General features: G+C 42.8%; 1 protein-coding gene across 1 annotated transcript; it reads right to left on the reverse strand.

Moving 5' to 3' along the window:
- Positions 1-292: 292 nt before the first annotated feature.
- On the reverse strand, positions 293-14,772 carry LOC139368341 (zinc finger, CCCH-type with G patch domain). The gene is made up of 7 exons (XM_071107104.1): positions 14,614-14,772; positions 13,445-14,091; positions 12,035-12,168; positions 8,080-8,244; positions 5,046-5,168; positions 4,029-4,470; positions 293-3,634 (listed from the first exon to the last, which is right to left on the reverse strand). Exons 2-7 carry the CDS (start codon positions 14,038-14,040, stop codon positions 3,496-3,498), a joined length of 1,599 nt encoding a protein of 532 aa, XP_070963205.1. The 5' UTR covers positions 14,041-14,091; positions 14,614-14,772; the 3' UTR covers positions 293-3,495.
- Positions 14,773-24,282: the final 9,510 nt, after the last annotated feature.

The following is a 24,282-nucleotide window of genomic DNA, read 5'->3' on the forward strand; positions in this document are numbered from 1 at the left end:
GGGAATCTATTTAATAAATTCTGCAAACTTTCTAGTTGTTAAAATTGGATTTGAAACCACTGTGAATTTGATGAACACATTACGGGTTACCAGTAGTCTTATCAAAGCCTGTATGTCCATAGTACTCTGTCATACAAAAAACAACAGTGATAGAAGTACCAACGTAGTGATAGAAGTACCACTGGTGCTGAAACGCACAAGCCATCTGTTCATGTAATACTGTACTGTGAATTGTATGGAGTTCATCGTGCTGCTCAAATGTTCATCCACAAAACAACAAAATGCAAAACTCTGGAGTGCATTTAGATTTTTATTCAACTGTATGCTTGTGTGATGTTTTCATATATAGCTGATATGTCACATTACTTTGAGACTTATTTGTGTTATCATTACAGATATTAGTTATATTCAAATTCTAACATTGGATTTATTAGACTTCTATTTAAAGAAAATAAATTGTTTTAAAGTTGCCAATTTGTTTATTTCAGTCTAAACAGTCCATGTACATCAATTAAACACAAGAAACATCTTTGATACCTTTAGATTCGTGACTTTTGAATAAACAACTCTTCCATACCAAACTGCAGACAGAATGAATAAGTTAGATTTATTTTTTCAAAGCCCCCTGCTGTTGGACATCAATGATAGTATCTAATGTTACACCTGAAGGCCTGGACAGATGACCTCAAACCTGACCTAAGTACAACGACTGGATTTCCACTGCCTCAGCACAGGAACTAGCATTGATCTTTGTATAGAAAAACACAGACAGAAAAAAAACAGCCATTAAACACGAAATGGAAACGCACATTGTCTTTCAGGGTACTTCTGCTGACTGAAATAATAAAATCATTATTTATTTTTTGCTGTTGATACACAATATAGGGTAGAATGTGATTTCTTGATGGAATAATGATGGTCTCGATGAAAGCAAAATGTTAATTTCCATTACCAGAAAAGACACATATAGCATTTGAGTAAGACTATGTTCTGCATAATTGAAATAGTAAATGCTCATGCTATCTTAAATTATCAATGTCTTTTTAAAAGTGTGATATTATCAATCTCCTCTTCGTTGGTTTGCACTGTGATATTTAAATTGGTGGAAACACAAAAAGCAATAAGACTAAATAACTTAATTACCACTAAATGTCAGGTTATTTAATTAATCTTTGAGGAAAGAACAGACCTTCACTGTTAATAAACGTTGCGATTTTTCTTCCATCTTGATTTTCAAACGCTTTGATAAGTGATTAAGAATATCAGTTAAATGTGTCTGACGTTGAGTTGAATCTGATTAGACTAATAGATACTGGGTACAAGAGTATATCTGTGAAACCAGCGCAATGTTCTAACTCAAAACACCTGAACAAATGCAGTGAGCTTCGTTGCAGTCAATTATCTGCTGGGCTACTTACAGCCCCGTTCCCATTCATCACCTTCAAGCAATTAAATCCAGTCAAATCAGTTGTCACCAGAGCTACAGTGCTTTCAGAAAGAATTCAGACCCCTTGACTTTTCCCACAATTTGGTAGGTTACAGCCTTATTCTAAAATGGATTAAATCGTTTTTCACCATTAATCTACACACAATACTCCATAATGACAAAGCAAAAATAAGAATTTAGACATTTTTGCTCATTTATATATATATTTTTAAACATTCACATTTACATAAGTATACAAGCTTGGCACACCTGTATTCTCAATCTCTGTCAGGTTGGATGGGGAGCATTGCTGCACAGCTATTTTCAGGTCTCTCCAGAGATGTTCGATTGGGTTCAAGTCTGGGCTCTGGCTTGGCCACTCAAGGACATTCAGAGACTTGTCTCGAAGCCACTCCTGCGTTGTCCTGTTAGAAGGTGAACCTTCGCCCCAGTCTGAGATCCTGAGAGCTCTGGAGCAGGTTTTCAACAAGGATCTCTCTGTACTTTGCTCTGTTAATCTTTCCCTCGATCCTGACTAGTCTCCCAGTCCCTGCCCGCTGAAAAACACCCCCACAGCATGCTGCCACCACCATGATTTATCATGAGGATGGTGCCAGGTTTCCTCCAGAAGTGACACATGGCATTCAGGACAAAGTGTTCAATCTTGATTTCATCAGACCTGAGAATCTTGCTTCTCATGGTCTGAGAGTCTTTAGGTGCCTTTTGGCAACTCCAAGCGGGCTGTCATGTGCCTTTTACTGAGGATTGGCATCCGTCTGGCCACTTTACCGTAAAGGCCTGATTGGTGAAGTGTTGCAGAGATGATTGTCCTTCTGGAAGGTTCTCCCATCTCCACAGAAGAACTCTAAAGCTCTGTCAGAGTGACCATCAAGTTCCTGGTCACCTCCCTGACCAAGGCCCTTCTCGATTGCTCCGTTTGGCCAGGCGGCCACCTATAGGAAGAGCTCTTCCATTTAATAATGATGGAGGCCACTGTGTTCTTGGGGACCTTCAATGCGGCAGAAATGTTTTGGTACCCTTCCCCAGATCTGAGCCTCGACACAATCCTGTCTCGGAGCTGTCATTAAGGGGTATGGTATGTAGATTGCTGAGGATTTTAACACTCGAAAGGTCTCTGAACTCAAGGTTTCAATCCCCAAGTCAGTCAAAAATCTGAGGTGGGCGAGAGATCAATGCTGGCACCGGCATCTGTTCTAAATAATTCAAATTTCTTCTGACAAACCTGTCAAAGGTGCCATAAGAATAACAATATGAACACACAAGCATTTCTTGGGATACATTTTTTTTTATATCACGCTTAGGTTATGCATGAGGTTTATATTTACAAAGAATGGAAAATGTACAGTGAGTTCTGAAAACATTGGCAAAATAATAAAAATATTTATTTAAAGAAAGCTGTCCACTCCAAACTATATAACATAAGAAAATGGTTAGTTACATTGGTGGGACTTTTTATTTGATTTAACCTTAATTTAACTCGGCAAGTCAGTTAAGAACAAATTCTTATTTACAATGACGGCCTAGGAACAGTGGGTTAACTGTTTTGTTCAGAGGCAGAACGACAGATGTTTACCTTGTCAGCTCGGGGATTCAACCTAGAAACCTTTCGGTTACTGGCCCAACACTCTAACCACTAGGCTACCAGCCGCCCCAACTTGAAAAACAACATAAGAGAATTATGGACCTAAAACCAAAATCTGTCATATCCACTTATATGTAGCCGTCTCATCCATGATAAACAGTTTATCCAAGTGTGTCATGGCTCATCCTTTAACAACAAGAGGTTCATCAGCAACTGACCAACACTTAAAATCTCCACCACTGCAACCCATGTCGACATTTCATAAACAGAAAAGGACCGATATTAACAGAAATAACTCATGCATGGAGCCAGTTGACGACTCCAAAAAAAGGCAAAAGTCCAACAACCAGAGGCCTTAAGACAATCCAAAGTCTTTAGAGTCAAATGGATGAAATAAGCTTAAGGAGGCACCTCTCTCAGTTGACAAAAATTGTTTGTGGGTTCTAATCACTGGAGGACTGTGTGGTCAAAACTCTGTCATTTTCTTGTGAGTGTCAGCCTTCCTGTTCTCCCTCTGGGCCGAGAGCTCCTGGGCCTTCTGCTGGACCAGCAGGCTGCGGGCTGCAGACAGCTTCTCTTCCAGGTGAGTCACCATGGAAGAATCCCTGTGGGGACACAGAGGGAACAGTGGTTTAATAAGATCTACATAGACATGGGGGGGGGGGGAGTTGCTTTACAGACTTACACTGTAGAAGTTCATCTACAGAAGCAAAGTTGCTACAGAGGAAGAAAACTAAAGAGATCTAAGAGAGGGAGAGGCTGCATTGGGAGAATAGGGACCTACTAGATTTGTGATTTGCTGCAAATCCTAAACCCATCTCTAGTCAGCAAAGATCAAACTATCATTGACATGAGTTTAGACAACATTGTTTAACAACTACAGTATACTGCCATTCACATCTGATGGCCGGTGAAGTGCTCCTGTATGGCTGTTGGGCATCCATCTTATGATATGAGAGACGAGGTTAGTTGAGTTCCCAGGGTCCCTCCTTTCCTTACCTCCCAGTCCGTCGGCTCAGGGACTCTGTGAGTCTCTGGATCTCCCTCTCCGTCTGGGTCACCCTCTCTGCCGCCTGGAACAGCTTCACGTTCAGGTTTCTCTTGGTGCTCTTCCCCCCCTTGTAAGCCTCCACTCCGGCCCCTTGAGACGATGGAGTATGTGAGGGAGGCGGGCCACAAGTGCCTCCTGCCTCAGGGTTGGCGTCCCCGTTGCCCAGCTTGCGGTTCAGGAAGTCAAAGACGTTGTGGCACCCACCAGTGTTATGTGCACGAGCCTTTCTCGTTCTCTTATTGCGGCTCACCTTCTGCCCATCTTTGCCTTTGGCCACTTTGCTCTGCGTCTTCCTCGCAGTGAGCTCAGCACACTGGTCCAGAGATTTACCTTTGGGCAGGACCACCGCCAGCACTGGCTCCACCCGACCCTCTGACGTTTTACCCAGACCTGTAGAGGCACAGACGCATCTACTATGGGCTTGCTGGGAGCGGCAAATTGTGGCTTGTATCTCGAAAAGCAATTAAACTGAAAGCCTAAAACAATGGCCATTTGTGTGATGCTTTAAAGTGGATTTTAGGGTGTCAACTTGAAATGACCACAGTAAAATTGCTTTAAACTTACAGTACAAGTTGTATGGGACATTGCTTTTACTAATCCACACATTTCACAAATCTAGGGGGAGACTTAAGAGGGAGAGGCCCAAAACAACATTGCAGAGAACAATCAAGACTGAGCTCCATCAACACCAGCAGAGCTGGGGCATGGTGAAGAAGATGACCCGAGACTGACTGACAGAAGTGGAGACTGTTGCTGCACCTATGTGCCAGAGTGTTTCACTAATCCTTGACTGTGAACTAACCTTATAAATTGACAATTTCATTCACCAGAAAATATGTGCCACAAGGCAATATGAATTTGATTTTAGAGTAGCCCAACATTTTTCATTACATTGTGTTTTACAGTAAAGTATTACTTATCTGCATTGTCTCCATGTTTGTTGACTGATAATCACTTGTGTTTACCTTTCCCATATTCGTATCCCATTTTGAGCATGAGCTTGGAGCCTATGCCTCTTGTGTGTGCCTCCCAGCCACCAAAGGCAGAAGAACTTCCCGACAGCGCCCAATCCTCCTCTTGGGTTAAAACTGATGGGTCAATGAGAAGACAAACTCAATACTTTAGCTACATGCAGGGCATCTGTACAAAGAAACATTCAGCCAAGTTACTGTGTAAGTAGGTGTCATGTTATCCACTAATGTTTGTGGTTAGAGCGAAAGGAAAAACATAGATTCAAATGGGAAGCAAATTACAAATCAATAACATCCTCTATTTCTACATTAGGGTCGATTCCATGCCAGCATGCCCCAAAATATTTTTGGCATCTCAGATTGTTTATCGAAACGTTTAGGCCATTTCTTTGATCCGTGAACCGTACATGATACAAACACCACCTTGGAGTACAATGAGGGGGGCATGTATAGCTCTCAAAAGGGCCTAAAATGGACACTTTCATCATGCAAACACAGGGGTTATAAAAAAAAAACTATACCCCCTTTACTCCACTCACAGAGACGCGTACAAAGCTTTCCCTCTCCCCCCAAAAAAATGTTTGACACAAATGTAAAAATCATTTTAAACCTCCAACCTTCCAACAAAGTTATTTTGTGAGATTTGTCAAAACAATCTGTTATAACCAAAATAATTTCTGGCCATGCTGGGGTAGAGTCATCCATAACAATGTCTTTAAGGTAGCTGCATACCATTACATGGAAATCCTCAAGACAAAGCTGGGTCTACACCATAGAAACAGAATCCGGAGTCTATTCATACTGAACATACAGATGAAGTCAGAAGTTTACATACACCTTTGCCAAATACATTTAAACTCAGTTTTTCACAATTCCTGGCTTTTAATCCTAGTAAAAATTCTTAGGTATGCGAGCAAGGAGGCCTACAAACCTGACTCCGTTACACCAGCTCTGGCAGGAGAAAATGGGCCAAAATTCACCCAACTTATTGTGGGAAGCTTGTAGAAGGCTACCCGGAATGTTTGACCCAAGTTAAACAATTTAAAGGCAATACTACCAAATACTAATTGAGTGTATGTAAACTTCTGACCCACTGGGAATGTGATGAAAGAAATTTTAAAAAATCTACTATTGTGACATTTCACATTCTTAAAATAAAGTGGTGATCCTAACTGACATAAGACAGGGAATTTTTACTAGGATTAAATGTCAGGAATTGTGAAACAATTTGTTTAAATGTATTTGGCTAAGGTGTATGTAAACTTCCGACTTCAACTGTACGTTCGGTCACCGCACTAATTGATGAAACAGGTGACTGATGTGGTGTACTCCTCAATGCCATTGGATGAATCCTGGAACATATTCCAGTCTGTGCTAGCAAACCAGTACTGTAACTGAGCATCAGACCACTTCTGCATTGAGCGAGTCACTGGTACTTCCTGCTGTAGTTCTTGCTTTTAAGCAGGAGGATAGAATTTGCCAAATGGGGGGGGCGAGGGAAAGCTTTGTACGCGTCTCTGTGTGGAGTAAAGGGGTTATATATATCTATTTTTTTTATAACCCCCGTGTTTGCAAGTGACATGCTGGTCAAAATGAGGTAAAACGGATTAAGTTCAGGCATTAAAGTCCCCGGCCACTAGGAGCGCCGCTTCTGGGTGAGCATTCTCGTTTGCTTATGGCCTTAGTGCCTGCATCAGTTTGTGGTGGCAAATAGACATACTAAAAATAGATACATTCTCTAGGTGAATAGTGTGGTCTACAGCTTATCATGAGGTACTCTACCTCAGGCGAGCAAAACCGCAACACTTCTTTAATATTAGAGATCGCACACTAGCTCTTGTTGACAAATAGACACAGACCACCACCCCTTACCAGAGGTTGCTGTTCCGTCTTTCCGATGCACGGAAAACCCAGCCAACTGTATATTATCCATTAACTCGTTCAGCCACGACTCGTTGAAACATAAGAGATTTGTTTTTAATGTCCCGTCAGTAGGACAGTCTCAAACGGAGCTCATCCAGTTTACGGCAGCCACACCCTCCGGCTCCATTTGTAACGACAGCAGACCTCCACCCGAGGGATCATCTGAAACCATTCACCCGGACAGCTGATGAAACTGTGGGCACAGACTGCCAGAAACCTTCTCAGGGAAGCTCAACTGAGTGCTCGTCGTCCTCACCAGGGTCTTGACTTGACTGCAGTTCACCGTTGTAACCGACTTCAGTGGACAAATGCTCACCTTTGATGGCCATTGGTACGCTGGAGAAGTGTGTTCTTCACACTTTTCAACTGTACCGGCAAGATGGCAGACTGCATGTATGGCGTCGTGTGGGGGAGCGGTTTGCTGATGTCAATGTTGTGAACAGAGTGCCCCATGGTGGCGGTTGGGTTATGGTATGGGCAGACATAAGCTACGGACAATGAACGCAATTGCATTTTATCGATAGCAATTTGAATGCTCAAAGATACCTTGACGAGATCCTGAGGCCCATTGTCATGCCATTCATCCGCCACCATCACCTCATGTTTCAGAAGGATCTGTACACAATTACTGGAGGCTGAAAATGCCCCAATTCATTCACGGCCTGCATAATCACCAGACATATCACCCATTGAGCATGTTTGGGATGCTCTGGATTGACGTGTACGACAATGCGTTCCAGTTCCATATCCAGCAACTTCACACAGACATTGAAGAGGAGTGGGACAACATTCCACAATCAACAGCCTGATCAACTCTATGTGAAGGAGATGTGTCACGCTGCATGAGGCAAATGGTGGTAACACCAGATACTGACTGGTTTGCTGATCCACTCCCCTACATTTTTTAAAAGGCATCTGTGACCAACAAATGTATATCTGTATTCCCAGTCATGTGAAATCCATAGATTAGGGCCTAATTAATGTATTTAAACTGACTGATTTCCTTGTATGAACTTTTACTCAGTAAAAACTGACATTTTTGCAAGTTGCGTTTATATTTTTGTTCAGTGAATATGGTCTACAAATTGTTGAAAAAGGTACCTACCTATGGGGAACGCTGCTTCGCCCTCTCCGTTGTCATCATCCTCCGAGTCAGAGCAGGAGGGCAGGTCATCTTCTCTCAACGGTGGGATGACCCCGTCAGCCTCCACCATGACGTTCTTCAGCAAGGCCGAGTCGAACTTCACCGTGTAGAAATCATTGTCGATGTCTACTCAGACAGACAAGAGCATTTCAATCACCTTGGTTAGTGGAACACAGTAATATGAGCTGATCAGATGTTAATCTTGTCTACTACAAAACATTGACATGACACCCAACATGATGTAACTAATTTGGGACTCAATAGGCTACATCTCTAGTAGTGGGTAAAATTGAATGGGTTTGAGAAAGGCAATGCTTGTTATGCTGTATGTCAGCCATACTCAACAGGTGGGCCACAGTCCAGATCTGGACCCAGAACAGGGTCAATATAGATCACTGGGCATGACTTACAAAATAAGAAACAGTGCCTTCAGAAAGTACTCATACTCCTTGACTTATTCCAAGTTGTTGTATTACAACCTGAATTCAAAAAGGATCACCTATCTACACACACACACAAAATGACAGTGTTTTTTTTTTTTTTTTTTTATGTTAGCAAATTCATTCAAAATGAAATAAATAAATAATTTACACAAGTATTCACACCCGAGTCAAAACTTTTTAGAAGCACCTTTGTCTGCCATTACAGCTTTTGGCTTGTCAGTATCAGCTTTGCACAACTGGATTTGGGGATTTCCCATTCTTCTTTGCAGATTTTCTTAAGCTCTTAAATTGGACGGTGGTGAACAGCATTCAAGTCTTTCCACACATTTTCAATGGGATTCAAGTCTGGGCTTTGGCTGGGCCACTCAAGAACTTACACATTCTGGTTCTGAAGCCATTCCAGCGTTGCTTTAGCTGTATGCTTGGGGTCATTGTCCTGTTGGAATGTACATTTTCACCCCAGTCTAAGGTCGTTTGCACTCTGGATTAGGTTCTCGTCAAGGATTTGCTTGTACTTGGCTCCATTCATTGTTCCCTATCCTCACCAATCTCACAGTCCCTGCCACTGAAAAGCATCCTTATAGCATGATGCTACTGCACCCATGCTTCACAGTAGGGATGGTGTTAGATGGGTGATGAGCTGTGCTTGGTTTTCTCCAGACATAGTGCTTTGCATTCAGGCCAAAGAATTACATTTTTGTTTAATCTATCCACAGAAACTTTTGCCTTGTGCTCTGTCTTTCACGTGCCTTTTGGCAAACTCCAGTCATGCGTATTTTTCTCAGGACTTGCTTCCATATGGCCACTTATCAAATCAAATGTATTTAGAAAGCCCTTACGACCTCATCAGGTCTCAAAGTGCTGTACAGAACCCAGCCTAAAACCCAAAAGAGCAGGCAACACAGCTGTAGAAACATAGTGGCTAGGAAAAACTTCCCAGAAAAGGCCGGAACCTAGGAAGAAACCAGGCTCTGAGGGGTGGCCAGTCCTCTTTTGGCTGTGCTGGGGGAAGATATGAGTACAGGACATTAAGGCCAGATTGTTCTTCAAGATGTTCAAACGTTTATTATTTTGACCCTGCTTGTCATTTATAATCACAGGGGTTGCAACAGAGGTCAGCACCTCAGGAGTAAATGTCAGTTAGCTTTTCATAGCCGAGCATTCAGAGGTCGAAACAGCAGGTGAGAGAGAGCGTGAGCGAGTGAGACGAAAACAGCACTTCCATAAAGCCCAGATTGGTGAAATGCTGTAGAGACTATGGTCCTTTAGGCAGGTTGTCTCATCTCAGCCAAGGAACTCTGTAGTTCTGTCAGTGGTCATTGGGTTCATGGTCACCTCCCTGACCAAGGTCCTTCTTGTCCGGTTGTTCAGTTTGGCCAGTTCCATATTTTTTTTGACATTTCCTAATGACGGAGACAAGTGTGCTCTTGGACATTTTCATTACTCTAGAAATGGTTTTATACCCTCCCCAGATATGTCTCAACACAATTTTATCTCAGAGATCTACAAACAGTTCCTTATAGTTTCTGCTCTGACATGCACTGTCAGCTGTGGGACCTTATACAGACAGGTATGTTTCTTTCAAAATCATGTCCAAACAATTTAATTGGCCACAGGTGGTCTCCAATCAAGTTGCAGCAACACATCAAGAATGATCAGAGGAAATTGGATGCACCTGAACTCAATTTGGAGAGCTGTGAGTAATTGTAAATTACATCTGCATTTTATTTTCAATACATTTGGAGAAAACAAAATACAAAAACATGTTCACTTTGTCATTATGTGGTATTGTGTGAGGTAAAAATATATATTTAATCCATATTGAATTCAGGCTGTAACAACAAAATGTGGAACAAGTCAAGGGGTATGAATACTTTCTGAAGGCACTGAACAAAAAAAATAAACTCAACATGTTAGAGCTGAAATAAGACACCGTACCATACGCACAATTTTTTTATTTCTCTCAAATTGTGCCGAAATTTGTTTACGTCCCTGTTAGTGAGCATTTCTCCTTTGCCAAGATAATCCATTTACCTGACAAGTGTGGCATATCAATAAGCTAATTAAACAGCATGATCATTACACAGGTGCACCTTGTGCTGGGGACCATAAAAAGGTCACTAAAATGTGCAGTTGTGTCACACAACACAATGCCACAGATGTATCAAGTTGAGGGAGCGTGCAATTGGCATGCTGACTGCATGAATGTCCACCAGAGCTGTTGCCTGAGAATTTCTCTACCAACATAATTATAGAGAACTTGGCAGTATGTCCAACTGGCCTCACAAGCGCATGGGGTTATGATATGGGCAGGCATAAGATACGGACAATGAACCTAATTGCATTTTATCGATAGCAATTTCAATGCACAGAGATATAGTGATGAGATCCTGTGGCCTGCCCATTGTTGTGCCATTCATCCACCACCATTATCATGATAATGCATGGCCCCAGGTCGTAAGGATCTGTACACAATTCCTGAAAGATGAAAATGTCCCAGTTCTTCCATGGTCACCTATTAAGCATGTTTGGGATGCTCTAGATCGCCGTGTCTATCAGTGAGTTCCAGTTCCCGCAACTTCGTACCGCCATGGAAGAGGAGTGGGACAACATTCGAGAAGCCACAATCAACAGCCTGATCAACTCTATGACAAGGAGATGTGTCACGCTGCACGAGGCAAATGGTGGTCACACTGTTTTCTGATCCCCGCCCCTACTTTTTTTAAGGTATCTTTGACCAACAGATGCATATCTGTATTCCTAGTCATGTGAAATCCATAGATTAGGGCCTAATTAATTTATTTAAATTGACTGATTTCCTTGTATGAACTAACGCAGTAAAATCGCTGAAATTGTTGCATATTGCGGTTCAATTTTTTTGTTCAGTGTAAATGTTGCAGTTATCATGGCCAGGAGCCCTGACCCCCATTGATTTTGTTTAGTCCCTCAGGTATCATACCTTGTCGTGCTGCTACTCCAGTTTCTGCTGTTCTGCCTGTGGCTATGGAACCCTGACCTGTTCATCAAATGCTACCTTGTCCCAGACCTGTGGTTGTCCACTCCCCCTCTCTCTCTGCTATGAGAAGTTTTTCCTAGCCATCGTGTGACTACGTCTGCATTGCTTGCTCTTTGGGGTTTTAGGCTGGGTTCTGTATAAAGGTACTTTGTGACATCTGTGGATGTAAAAAGGGCTTTATAATACGATTGATTGATTGATATGAACACACATAAGACATGGCAAAATGTGTAGAATTGTGGGAAATTATCTTTAAAAAATTGCAACACTCTCTCTCGGCCAACAAGAGGGGTGCAAACAGTTTGGGGTTGCATAGGTTGCAAGGTGGGTGTTTGTTCCTATGCCGATAAATGACAATATCCATCCAGACATTTGTCACATAGAAAGCGTGTGACCGGACCTCCTCAAATAGTAGTTGAGTACCCCTGCTGTAGGTGATGGACAGTCAGTGACACACCTGTTATTTTGCCCGAGTACCAGATGCCGTCGTCTTGCCTGGCCAAGCAGGAGGAGCCCTCTTGAAGGTTAGTGAGGTTCGACTCCAGGAACTCTCTGAGCTCTGACACATACACCACCTCGCCATGGGAGAACCTACAGCACCAGAACAGGGGTCAGACGAGGGTCCTTACTGAGACGGCGTATCATAGCCAGGCAAAATAACATTGGGGAGAGTCGTCAAAAAGGGTTTCAATTGAACCGAAAATAATGTACAAAAGACTGCATGAAAGCTCAACACTTCAAACATTTTATGGCAATTAAAATGAAGTGTAAAATCACGTGGGGGTTGAGGAAAAATAAGGGGGTAACGTTATAATTTGAATGACAAAACAATAATGTTATTACTTCATCAGTTACAAAGGAAATGTGTGTTCTGCTTTCCTTCCAACCCTGTAAAAAGATATCCGTGTGAGATCATAGATAGGTTTTCCGTTAAAACGATAAGAAAAATGTATACAATTTGATGTGAATTAACAATGCAGCTGCGCTGAGCCAGCAACAGTTTAGGTCTCACGGTGCATCCCTTTCAGATGGTTAAGCATTGCACCTGAATTGCCGTACCTCAATTCTACCTCTCAAAGTTAGCATTTCCTTCTCATTTAACTTCTTAAAGTATTGCCATTCAAGACTTCGCTGCTGTCGCTTGCCTTTCTGCCATTTTTCCAATTGTTAATAATGACGACATAGTGGTGGAGAGTGGACTCCAAAATCATTTCTGAGTGTCAAGATTCCTTAGATTGAGTATTTTTGGAAGGGAGGAAACTGATTAGTTGCTGTACTTCCGAGAACATTCATATCTTTCATAGCGAGGGACAGTAAGAGGGGGGGGGCACTACGGCCATCCATCTCAATTTCTGGGCTTGCAATGTCTTGCAACATCAGTAAAACAGGGACTACCATCAGTGAATAGGGTAGGATATTCTACACGCAATAGAGCAAAAACTGAACACTCTCGCGTCATCAGTGAAGAGAAAGAGCAGGGGTGTAATCATTAGTCCAAACAGTTGCAAAACGTAACGTTCCGGTTTGCAACTAAAACTAGAGTTTTAAGAAACATTTGGAGAAATAATTGGCGTAATGAACAAGGCCCAGGCGAGCCAGCGCAAAGGAAAGAGAGGAGGGGGCAGGCTGAAAAAAAATGTGATGCACATTTCGCAAATTCACCAAAGTAGCCTAAAGTTTGCCTGTCCCCTCTGGTTTTATTTCAATTACATAACATTTCCCAGGCCTATCGTCTACTTCGGCTATCACATGGAAATTAACATGTTTTGTGATAACTGCAATGCGATTTGAATTTGGTTCCTGATTTTTCTTAACGTTAAGGATCACAATTTCATTTAAATGTTCACCCCTTAATAAAACCCTATACCTGCAGTTGTCTGCGAAGCGACACTTGTCCTCCAGGAAGAATGGGCAGGGCTTCATGGACTTCTGTGTGGGATGGACATACAGCACCCTCACCTGGGCCTCATTTCTGTCACAACTCTCTGTCCCCACGATCATTGCATTGTGGTACTCCAAAGTCCCCCAAGAGGTGCGGTAGGGTGCTCGCACTTTGGTGCCACTTAGCGCATCTACCTCTCCCTCCACCTCGCCATCATCCTCCACCTCGCCATCATCCTCCTCCATCTCATCTTCCCTATCTCTCATGTCTGAGCTACTTCCGGAAACCTCCCCCACTTCCGAGTAGAAGGCAGCAAACTCATTGTCCAAGCCACCGTTAGCTGGTGTGCCTGTGGCTAGCGACTGGAGCCCGTCGTCCTCTTCGAGAGTGGCTAGGAGCCGACTCTTCTTGACCGACACTAGGCTAGCTTCTGTGAGTTCTATCAGCTGAGAGAGGTCTTCTTTCAGTTTTAGCAGGTCAGCCTGCTGCGAGGGGTCCAGGCCGGCCAATAGGGCACTTTCCACCTGCTGCAGCTGGGCGCTGTAGGCCGTAATGGCTGTCTCCAGGGTTCCTTCGTCCATACTGGCCTGGGTGGGCAGCAACCACTGGTCAACATCTAGTTATGAAAGAGACTGTGGCACAAGAAAAGCTCATGAATAGGTGTGTCTGTGTCCATCATTAACATGTTGCATAACTAGGTCTGGATGTGCATCCATCAGCTAACTGACTTGCTAGGCTATGGCTAGAATAGTTAGCTATCATGCTTAGCTATAAAAACACCATGACATGAGCTCATCGGTGATACTGACAACAACGATTAGCTGAAGAACACTGAACTCCGTTCTCTTATATCGAAAGCAGATATAGCTAGGAGAAGAGTTGAGCGTTCCTCAGTTAGCGAATATGTCTACCTAGCTAACTAAATGAGCTAGTTAGCTAAATGAATCATGGGGGATAGCTAGCTAAGGTTACCTAGCCATATAACATTCAAAGTAAATGGCAAATCGTCAATTAGGAAGCTATCACAAATAATGCTGCTAGTTAGCAACACAATTAGCTAATGCAATGATAATCTAGCTAACAATTTATGCTATCTAGATGTTAAGTACCAGTAGCCAGCAGGCTAGCAATTCAATTAGAAACGTTATACTTACTTCGTGACATTCAACCCCTTTTCTACAAAAATGCCTATTGGGGGGAGAACTTTAAAGTCATGTTGCAAGAGAACACATAACAACAATAGAGGAAATTACAAGCAGGCCGCCGAAGATGTCCGTGCGAATGAAACGTAACCCGGAAGTAATTCATTTCCCACTGCGTCTTCACGAAATACAAGTATTTTGAAAGTATTATTATGGAATCATTAAACAGTGAAGAATTGGCAGAAAATATCAATTTATATAGGTTGACAATACGTTTTCTTCCATTTAGCAGATTTTATTTCAAGATACATATATTAAACAATCTTGACCGTTTCAAAAAGTGCTTCAACATAATGGATATGTGTAACTAATGTGTGTGTGTGATCAATCATGAGGACCCTATTTCCTGTAGCGCAATAAATCAATAAATGGACAAAATAAAGTAGTGTATCTCAGACTGTGTGATACTTTGGGTGCGTTAGTAAATGCACTACTTTCCCCAATGCTACACATTCCTTTGTCTCATGCCTTTCTGCACACTTCTCACACCTAGGAACCTCCTTCCTACACACTGCTGCTACATGCCCATAAGCTTGACACCTGTAACAACGTAATGTATTCGGCACAAAAGCTTGTCAAGGATAACTTAAAAATACTAACATCACTTTGTTGGTCAAAGACTCAACATCAAAAGTCAAAAGAACAGATAATAACTCTTCTATTTCACCACTCATGCCACCCTGTCTGCATCGCATCAAACGACGAGAATCACAAACACCGTGAATCTTTTTCTTCTGTTGGAGCACCTTCTCCCTCTGACCAGCAGAAACATAAACAATTATCACAAGACCACTTCTGGTTACCCTCACTGATTCCACAGCACCCAACTCTGTGTTCACCCACCCTGAAACCCCAAATAGATCAGCCAAAAGGCAAGGGTCCACTTTTTCCAAAAACTTCACTCATACTGTCACAGACTCATCTTTATCCTGACCCTCGATGCAGGCCTCGGGCTCCGAGAACTTTACCACACTTACCACCTCCGATACTTCACCCTCATTCACTACCATTTCCCCTCGTCTTCAGCTCACTCTGCTTACACTTTCTACCATTCTTCTTTAACAAACTCTGCCATTTTTAACTGACTCAAGCTCACCCTCTACCTCCCTCTCTCAAGACCTCCTCGGTCTCTCTTTTTCACTCCATTCCTCCTCCGTATTCCAATTATGAATCTCCTTATGCTAATACTGCACTTCTCCTGACATATTCCCTTCTCAAGGGATGCCATTTAACCGGCTGTCACAATCTCAGTAGAATCAAATCAAATCAAATTGTATTTGTCACATGCGCCGAATACAAAATACCTTAGAGTGAAATGCTTACTTACAAGCCCTTAACCAACAATGCAGTTTTAAGAAAAATAAGTGTTAAGTAAAAAATAGATAAGTACAAAATAAAACATTTAAAATGAAAGTAACAAATACTTAAAGAGCAGCAATAAAATATCAATAGCGAGGATGTATACAGAGGATGTATACAGGGGTACAGGTACAGAGTCAATGTGCGGGGGCACCGGTTAGTTGAGGTAATTGAGGTAATATGTACATGTAGAGTTTTTTTTCCACCTTTATTTAACCAGGTAAGGTAGTTAAGAACAAGTTCTCATTTGCAACTACGACCTGGCCAAGATAAAGCATATCAGTTCGACACATACAACAACACAGAGTTACACATGGAATGAACAAAACATACAGTAGAAAAAAAGAAAACAAAGTCTATATACAGTGAGTGCAAATTAGGTCAAATAAGTTAAGGCAATAAATAGGCCATGGTGGCGAAGTAATTACAATATGGCAATTAAACACTGGAATGGTAGATGTGCAAAAGATGGATGTGCAAGTAGAGATACTGTGGTGCAAAAGGAGCAAAATAAATAAATACAGTATGGGGATGAGGTAGATAGATGGGCTGTATACAGATGGGTTATGAACAGGTGCAGTGATCTGTGAGCTGCTCTGACAGCTGGTTCTTAAAGCTAGTGAGGGAGATAGGAATCTCCTGCTTCAGTGATTTTTGCAGTTCGTTCCAGGCAGTGGCTGCAGAGAACTGGAAGGAAAGGCGACCAGGAAGGAATTGACTTTGGGGGTGACCAGTGAGATATACCTGCTGGAGCGCGTGCTACGAGTGGGTGCTGCTATGGTGACCAGCGAGCTGAGATAGGGCAGGGCTTTACCTAGCAGAGACTTGTAGATAACCTGTAGCCAGTGGGTTTGGCAATGAGTATGAAGCGAGGGCCAGCCAACGAGAGTGTATAGGTCGCAGTGGTGAGTAGTGTATGGGGCTTTGGTGGCAAAACGGATGGCACTGTGATAGACTACATCCAGTTTGCTGAGTAGAGTGTTGGAGGCTATTTTATAGATGACATCGCCGAAGTCAAGGAGCGGTAGGATGGTCAGTTTTACAAGGGTATGTTTGGCAGCATGAGCAAAGGAAGCGTAGTTGCGAAATTGGAAGCTGATTCTAGATTTAATTGGAGATGCTTAATGTGAGTCTGGAAGGAGAGTTTACAGTCTAGCCAGACACCTAGATATTTGTAGTTATCCACATATTCTAAGTCAGAGCCGTCCAGAGTAGTGATGCTGGATGGGCGGGCAGGTGCAGCAATGATCGGTTGAATAGCATGCATTTAGTTTTATTTGCGTTTTAGAGCAGTTGGAGGCCACGGAAGGAGAGTTGTATGGCATTGAAGCTCGTCTGGAGATTAGTTAACACAGTGTCCAAAGAAGGGCCAGAAGTATACAGAATGGTGTCGTCTGCGTAGAGGTGGATCAGAGAATCACCAGCAGCAAGAGCAAGCAAGACATCATTGATGTATACAGAGAAGAGAGTTGGCCCGACAATTGAACCCTGTGGCACCCCCATAGAGACTGCCAGAGGTCCGGACAACAGGCCCTCCGATTTGACACACTGAGCTCTATCAGATAAGTAGTTGGTGAACCAGGCGAGGCAATAATTTGAGAAACCAAGGCTGTTGAGTCTGCCAATAAGAATGTGGTGATTGACAGTCGAAAGCCTTGGCCAGTTCGGTGAATACAGCTGCACAGTAATGTCTCTTATCGATGGCGGTTATGATATCGTTATGGACCTTGAGCGTGGCTGAGGTGCACCCATGACCAGCTCTGAAACCAGATTGCATAGCGGAGAAGGTACGATGTGATTCAAAATGGTCAGTAATCTGTTTGTTAACTTGGCTTTCGAAGACCTTAGAGATGCAGGGTAGGATAGATATAGGTCTGTAGCAGTTTGGGTCTAGAGTGTCTCCCCATTTGAAGAGGGGGATGACCGCGGCAGCTTTCCAATCTTTGGGAATCTCAGAAAGAGAGGTTGAACAGGCTAGTAATAGGGGTTGCAACAATTTCGGCAGATCATTTTAGAAAGAGAGGGTCCAGATTGTCTAGCCCGGCTGATTTGTAGGGTCCAGATTTTGCAGCTCTTTCAGAACATCAGCTGTCTGGATATGGGTGAAGGAGAAATGGTGGGGGCTTGGGCGGGTTGCTGTGGAGGGTGCCGGGCAGTTGACCGGCGTAGGGGTAGCCAGGTGGAAAGCATGGCCAGCCGTAGAGAAATGCTTATTGAAATTCTCAATTATAGTGGATTTGTCGGTTGTAACAGTGTTTCCTAGCCTCAGAGCAGTGGGTAGCTGGGAGGAGGTGCTCTTATTCTCCATGGACTTTACAATGTCTCAGAACTTTTTTGAGTTTGTACTGCAGGATGCAAATTTCTGTTTAAAAAAGCTAGCCTTTGCTTTCCTAACTTCCTGTGTATATTGGTTCCTAACTTCCCTGAAAAGTTGCATATCACGGGGCTATTCGATGCTAATGCAGAACGCCACAGTATGTTTTTGTGCTGGTCAAGGGCAGACAGGTCTGGAGTGAACCAAGGGCTATATCTATTCCTGGTTCTACATTTTTTGAATGGGGCATGCCTATTTAAGATGGTGAGGAAGGCACTTTTAAAGAATAACCAGGCATCCTCTACTGTCGGGATGAGGTCAATGTCATTCCAGGATACCCCGGCCAGGTCGATTAGAAAGCCCTGCTCGCAGAAGTGCTTTAGGGAGTGTTTGACAGTGATGAGGGGTGGTCGTTTGCTCGCAGACCCATTACGGATGCAGGCAATGAGGCAGTGATCGCTGAGATCTTGGTTGAAAACAGCAGAGGTGTATTTGGAGGGTGAGTTAGTTAGGATATCTATGAGGGTGCCCGTGTTTACAGATTTGGGGTTATATCTGGTAGGTTCATTGATAAATTGTGTGAGATTGACGGCATGAAGCTTAGATTGTAGGATGGCCGGGGTGTTAAGCATGTCCCAGTTTAGGTCACCTAGCAGCATGAGTTCAGAAGATAGATGGGGGGCAATCAAATCACATATGGTGCCGAGGGCACAGCTGGGGGCAGACGGTGGTCTATAGCAAGCGGCAACGGTGAGAGACTTGTTTCTGTAAAGGTACATTTTTAGAAGTAGAAGCTCAAATTGTTTGGGTACAGACCTGGATAGTAAGACAGAACTCTGCAGGTTATCTTTGCAGTAAATTGCAACACCGCCCCCTTTGGCAGTTCTATCTTGTTGGAAAATGTTATAGTTAGGAATGGAAATTTCAAGGTTTTTGGTGGTCTTCCTAAGCCAGGATTCAGACACGGCTAGGAAATCCGGATTGGTGGAGTGTGCGGTAGATACTGCAGTGGAGGTAGACACTGCAGGGCCTGGATTAACCTCTACATCACCAGAGGAACATAGGAGGAGTAGGATAAGGGTACGGCTAAAGGCTAATAGAACTGGACGCCTAGTACGTTCAGAACAGAGAGTAAAAGGAGCAGATTGCTGGGCACGGTAGAATACATTCAAGGCATAATGTACAGACAAAGGTTTAGTAGGATGTGAATACAGTGGGGGTAAACCTGTGCATATAGTGATAATGAAAGAGATATTGTCTCTAGAAATAGCATTTAAACCAGGTGATGTCACTGCGGGTGTGGGAGGTGGAACTGAATTGTTAGCCGAGGCGTGTTGAGCAGTGCTAGAGGCAATACAGTGAAATAAAACAATAGTTACAAACCAGAACAGCAATCGACACAGCATGGTGACGTTAGGGAAAGGCATGCGTAGCCGGGTGATCATACAAGTCCAGTGTGTGGCTTCAGGCAGCTAGGGGCATGGAGCTAGCAGGCTAACAGAAAGGCCTTAGAGGGATGACGCGACGGAGGAAAGTCTGTTGTGGCCCCCTCGTGCAGTTACATCAGCGGACGGATCAGCAGGGCTCCGTGTAGTAAATCAGGCCAATTGGCAAAATATGTATAGTGGCCGAAGAAATATGTCAGAAGGGCCTCTTAAGCCAGCAGTCCAATGTGCTTTAGATAGCTAGCAGGCCGCAGATTAGCGGCTGTGCATTCAGGGGTCGTTAGCTGCTATTATTCCAAGTGGATTTTTTTTTTATCGTAATAAAAATGTAAAAAAATTAATTAAAAAAAATAGGTTCAGAGCTTGCGGTAGGAATCCGGAGATATGGAGAAGAATAAGTCCGACTAGCTCTGATTTGAGTCGCACTGTACAGACTGGCGAGAGTTGTCCGGGATAAAGGTAGCTGATGACCGCTTGCAAAGGATAGCTAACTGCTAGCTAGTGGCTTCGGAATGTTTTCGATGCGCCTCGTAAGCCAACAGTCCTTTGTGCTCTAGACAGCTAGCATTCAGGGGACGTTAGCTGCGAAGGTCGGAAGGTGAGAAGGTTCAGAGCTTGTGATAGGAAAGCGGGGATATGGAGAGAAAAATAGGTCCGGTATGCTCTGATTGAATCGCGTTGTACAAACTGGCGAGAGCTTTCTGAGCTAGAGGTTAGCTGATGACCGTTTGCTGGCTAGTTAGCTGGCTGGTTTATGTTGGAGAGATTCTAGTATTAGAGCATCAAAGTTAAAGTGACTATGCAGAGATAATAAACAGAGAGAGGCAGCAGCGTAAAATAGGCAGGGCGGGGGGGGCAATGCAAATAGTCTGGGTAGCCATTTGATTAGCTGTTCAGGAGTCTTTTGGCTTGGGGGTAGAACTGGTTAAGAAGTCTTTTGAACCTAGACTTGGCGTTCCGGTACCTCTTGCTGTGCGGTATCAGAGATAACAGTCTAAAACTAGGGTGGCTGGAGCATCTGACAATTTTTAGGGCCTTCCTCTGACACAGCCTGGTATAGAGGTCCTGGCTGGCAGGAAGCTTGGCCGTATGCACTACCCTCTCTAGTGCCTTGCAGTTGGAGGCTGAGCAGTTGAAAAACCAGGTACTGATGCAACCAGTGAGGATGCTCTCAGTGGTGCAGCTGTATAATTTTTGAGGATCTGAGGACCCATGCCAAATCTTTTCAGTCTCCTGAGGGGGAATAGGCTTTGTCGTGCCCTCTTCACAACTGTCTTGGTGTGTTTGGTGCATGATAGTTTGTTGTTGTTCTGGACACCAAGGAACTTGAAGCTCTCAACCTGCTCAGCTAAACCCCCGTTGATGAGAATCGAGGCGTGCTCGGACCTCCTTTTCCTGTAGTCCACAATCCTCTAATTTGCCTTGATTACGTTGAGGGAGAGGTTGTTGTCCTGGCACCACACAGCTAGGTCTCTGACCTCCTCCCTAAAGGCTGTCTTATCATTGTAAATGATCAGGCCTACTACTGTTGTGTCATCGGCAAACTTGATGATGGTGTTGGAGTCGTGCCTGGCCATATAGTCATGAGTGAAAAGGGAGTACAGGAGAGGACTGAGCACGCACCCTTGAGGGGCCCCCGTGTTGAGGATCAGCGTAGCGGATGTGTTGTGACCTACCCTTATCACCTGGGGGCGGCCTGTCAGGAAGTCCAGCGTCCAGTTGCAGAGGGAGGTGTTTAGTCACAGGGTCCTTAGCTTAGTGATGAGCTTCGTGGGTTCCTTTTGTCCAGGTGGAAAAGAGCAGTGTGGAGTGCTTTTGAGATTGGAGCGCCACTTCTGAATGAGCATTTTCCTGTTTGCTTATGGCCTTATAGAGTTGCTTGAGTGTGGTCTTAGTGCCAGCATCGGCCTGTGGTGGTAAATAGACGGCTACGAATAATAAAGATGAGAACTCTCTTGGTAGATAGTATGGTCTACAGCTTATCATAAGGTACTCTACCTCAGGCGAGCAATACCACGAGACTTCTTTAATATTATACATTGCGCAACAGCTGATATTGACAAAAAGACACACCCTCACCCCTCGTCTTACCCTCGACGGTATTTCTCTGTTTTCCCGGTGAATTGAAAATCCCTCCAGCTATATAGTATCCGTGTCATCGTTCAGCCACAACTCGGTGAAACATAAGATGCTACAGATCTTAATGTCTGGGTGGTAGAATAATCGTAATCGTAGGTCATCCATTTTATTTTCCAATGATTGGATGTTAGCAAGTAGAATTGATGGCAGTGGGAGTTTACTCATTCGCCTACGGATTTTCAAAAGGCAGACTGATCTGCGTCCTCTTTTCCTCCGTCTTTTCTTCACGCAATGACAGGAATCTGGGCCTGTTCCCAGGAGAGCATAATATCTTTCTTGTCAGACTCATTAAAGGAAAAAGCTTCTTCCAGTTCGTGATGAGTAATCCCAGGTCTGATTTGGTGAAGTTATTTCCAGTCATTTTGTCAAAAATAATGTTCTTCCTACTTAGTAAAACAAATTTATATTTTACTACTAATGAACAAGGGGCAAACTAAAGACAAGACAACAAATATTAGATTTTACAATAATTGATTGTTGGTTATTGACAAGTATGTATATTGTTATTTACATGACCTTCAGTGAGTGGGCGAATCACTCTTGCATGTCTAGAAACCCTCGAGAGAAAATGTTGCATATCAAGAGATTGTCCATGTCGTGAGGATTCTCAGGTGTATTTGAATAAAATCTGTGCTTCTGAAATAGTCCATTGAAAGAGGGTATCTGTTTGTGTCACTGTGTGGGTTAAGACTTTTGTATATTGTGAGGATAATGTGCGCTATCAAGATTATCTTGATTAATGATAGTCCCACCTGGTTTCATGACCACACATGCGTGCAAAGATAAAAAGACAGCAGTGGCTGCTGTCAGTGACGTAACAAAGTAAATAAGTGAATAGGTTTTGTGTGGGCAGACAAAGCATGGAGCCCGGTGATGTGTATGTAATTTGCAGGGGTGACTACTAGTGATCCAAATTCCATTTTGTCCCAACCCCGATCCTATCAATCCAACCCTGAGTTAACTTTCAGTATCACTTTCAAAATAACTTGCATTACCTTCCAGTTTCTCCATAAAAATTTTCACCATTCCATTTTCATCCAAGCCCTAACCACATTATTAAACCTATCAATCCAACCCTGAGTTTACTTTCAGTATCACTTTCAAAATAACTGTCATTACCTTCCAGTTTCTCCATAAACATTTTCTCCATTCCATTTTCATCCAAGCCCTAACTACAGTATTAAACCTATCAATCCAACCCTGAGTTAACTTTCAGTATCACTTTCAAAATAACTGTCATTACCTTCCAGTTTCTCCATAAACGTAATAAACTAGAAAGTGAAAAAGAACACACAATAATATGCCAAGAAACATGCTGGATGTCTGGGAAAGAATACACACCATTAACCAGAATAGCACGAATCTGCAACATCCTAGAGTAACACTTTCCATAATAAACCACTTATGAGGTATTTCTAAACCGTTTGCTCACCATTTATTAATCACTACTCCCACATTTGTAAGCTAGTTATTCACACATGTATATATATTTCCTTGAACATCCTGTGTTCTGTGCTTGTTCTTTTGCCAGGTACAGCAGGAATGTCTACCAATGGCATGCTCATCTTTATTTTTTAGAAATTACACTGGTCACTCAAAACCTATATATATAAGTATTCATAAAGTATAAATAGTACTGACTTTAGATTACGGACTGCAAAAAGACTGGTTTATTCATGTGCTGAACACACAATGTATACATGCCTTAGGAATGGTTTATGACAGACGTTGAAATGTTTTACTTCCTAGATGTGAATGAATAAACACATTATTAGACAAAGAAGAAAATCACTGAGTAAATGCCTTAGATGAGCATTGGCTTACAATAATACATTATAGCCTAACTACATATTTCGAATTAGTTCATTTCAACTGTTCCCCCCTACACACTTTAGATAAGAGTGTAAATATTAGGCTACATGTAATTCAATTGAAGAAAACAGAGAGAAAAGGAGAGAGAGTGACTGCCAGTTCATTGATATTTTGCCTGTAGCCAATGGCTACATTAAGGAATTGGTGGTCTCTTTCATCCTCTCTCTCTGTTTTCTTCTACTGAATTCAATATACAACATTCTGTGTTTGTCAAAGAACAATGCTGAGACTATTTTATGTGGATATGGGTAGATTTCCAGTGCTGTGCTCCGCTTGACAGTGTTGTGTATGCGTATCTTTCTGCCAAAAATGCGGGAGAAGGTGGGCTTTTCCACTCTTCAGTGCATTGGCTATATGTAATGTAATCTGACATTAGAAGCGAATTAACATTGATAAAACAATGAAAATGCACAGACAGTCCCCTAATTCACCTTTATTGTTATACTTAAAGAGTTAATAAAATAATTGTATAAATGTCAAGTAGATGGATAT

This window comes from Oncorhynchus clarkii, chromosome 16 (genome assembly GCF_045791955.1).
Source record: "Oncorhynchus clarkii lewisi isolate Uvic-CL-2024 chromosome 16, UVic_Ocla_1.0, whole genome shotgun sequence".
Taxonomy (NCBI): domain Eukaryota; kingdom Metazoa; phylum Chordata; class Actinopteri; order Salmoniformes; family Salmonidae; genus Oncorhynchus; species Oncorhynchus clarkii.

Excerpts from the sequence above, each read along its gene's own strand:
- LOC139368341 (XM_071107104.1), bottom strand. The coding sequence starts at position 14,040 with ATGGACGAAGGAACCCTGGAGACAGCCATTACGGCCTACAGCGCCCAG. Across the intron at positions 12,169-13,444 it reads CGCTTCGCAGACAACTGCAG|GTTCTCCCATGGCGAGGTGG; the intron begins GTATAGGGTTTT and ends CTGGTGCTGTAG. Across the intron at positions 3,635-4,028 it reads CTGAGCCGACGGACTGGGAG|GGATTCTTCCATGGTGACTC; the intron begins GTAAGGAAAGGA and ends GTGTCCCCACAG.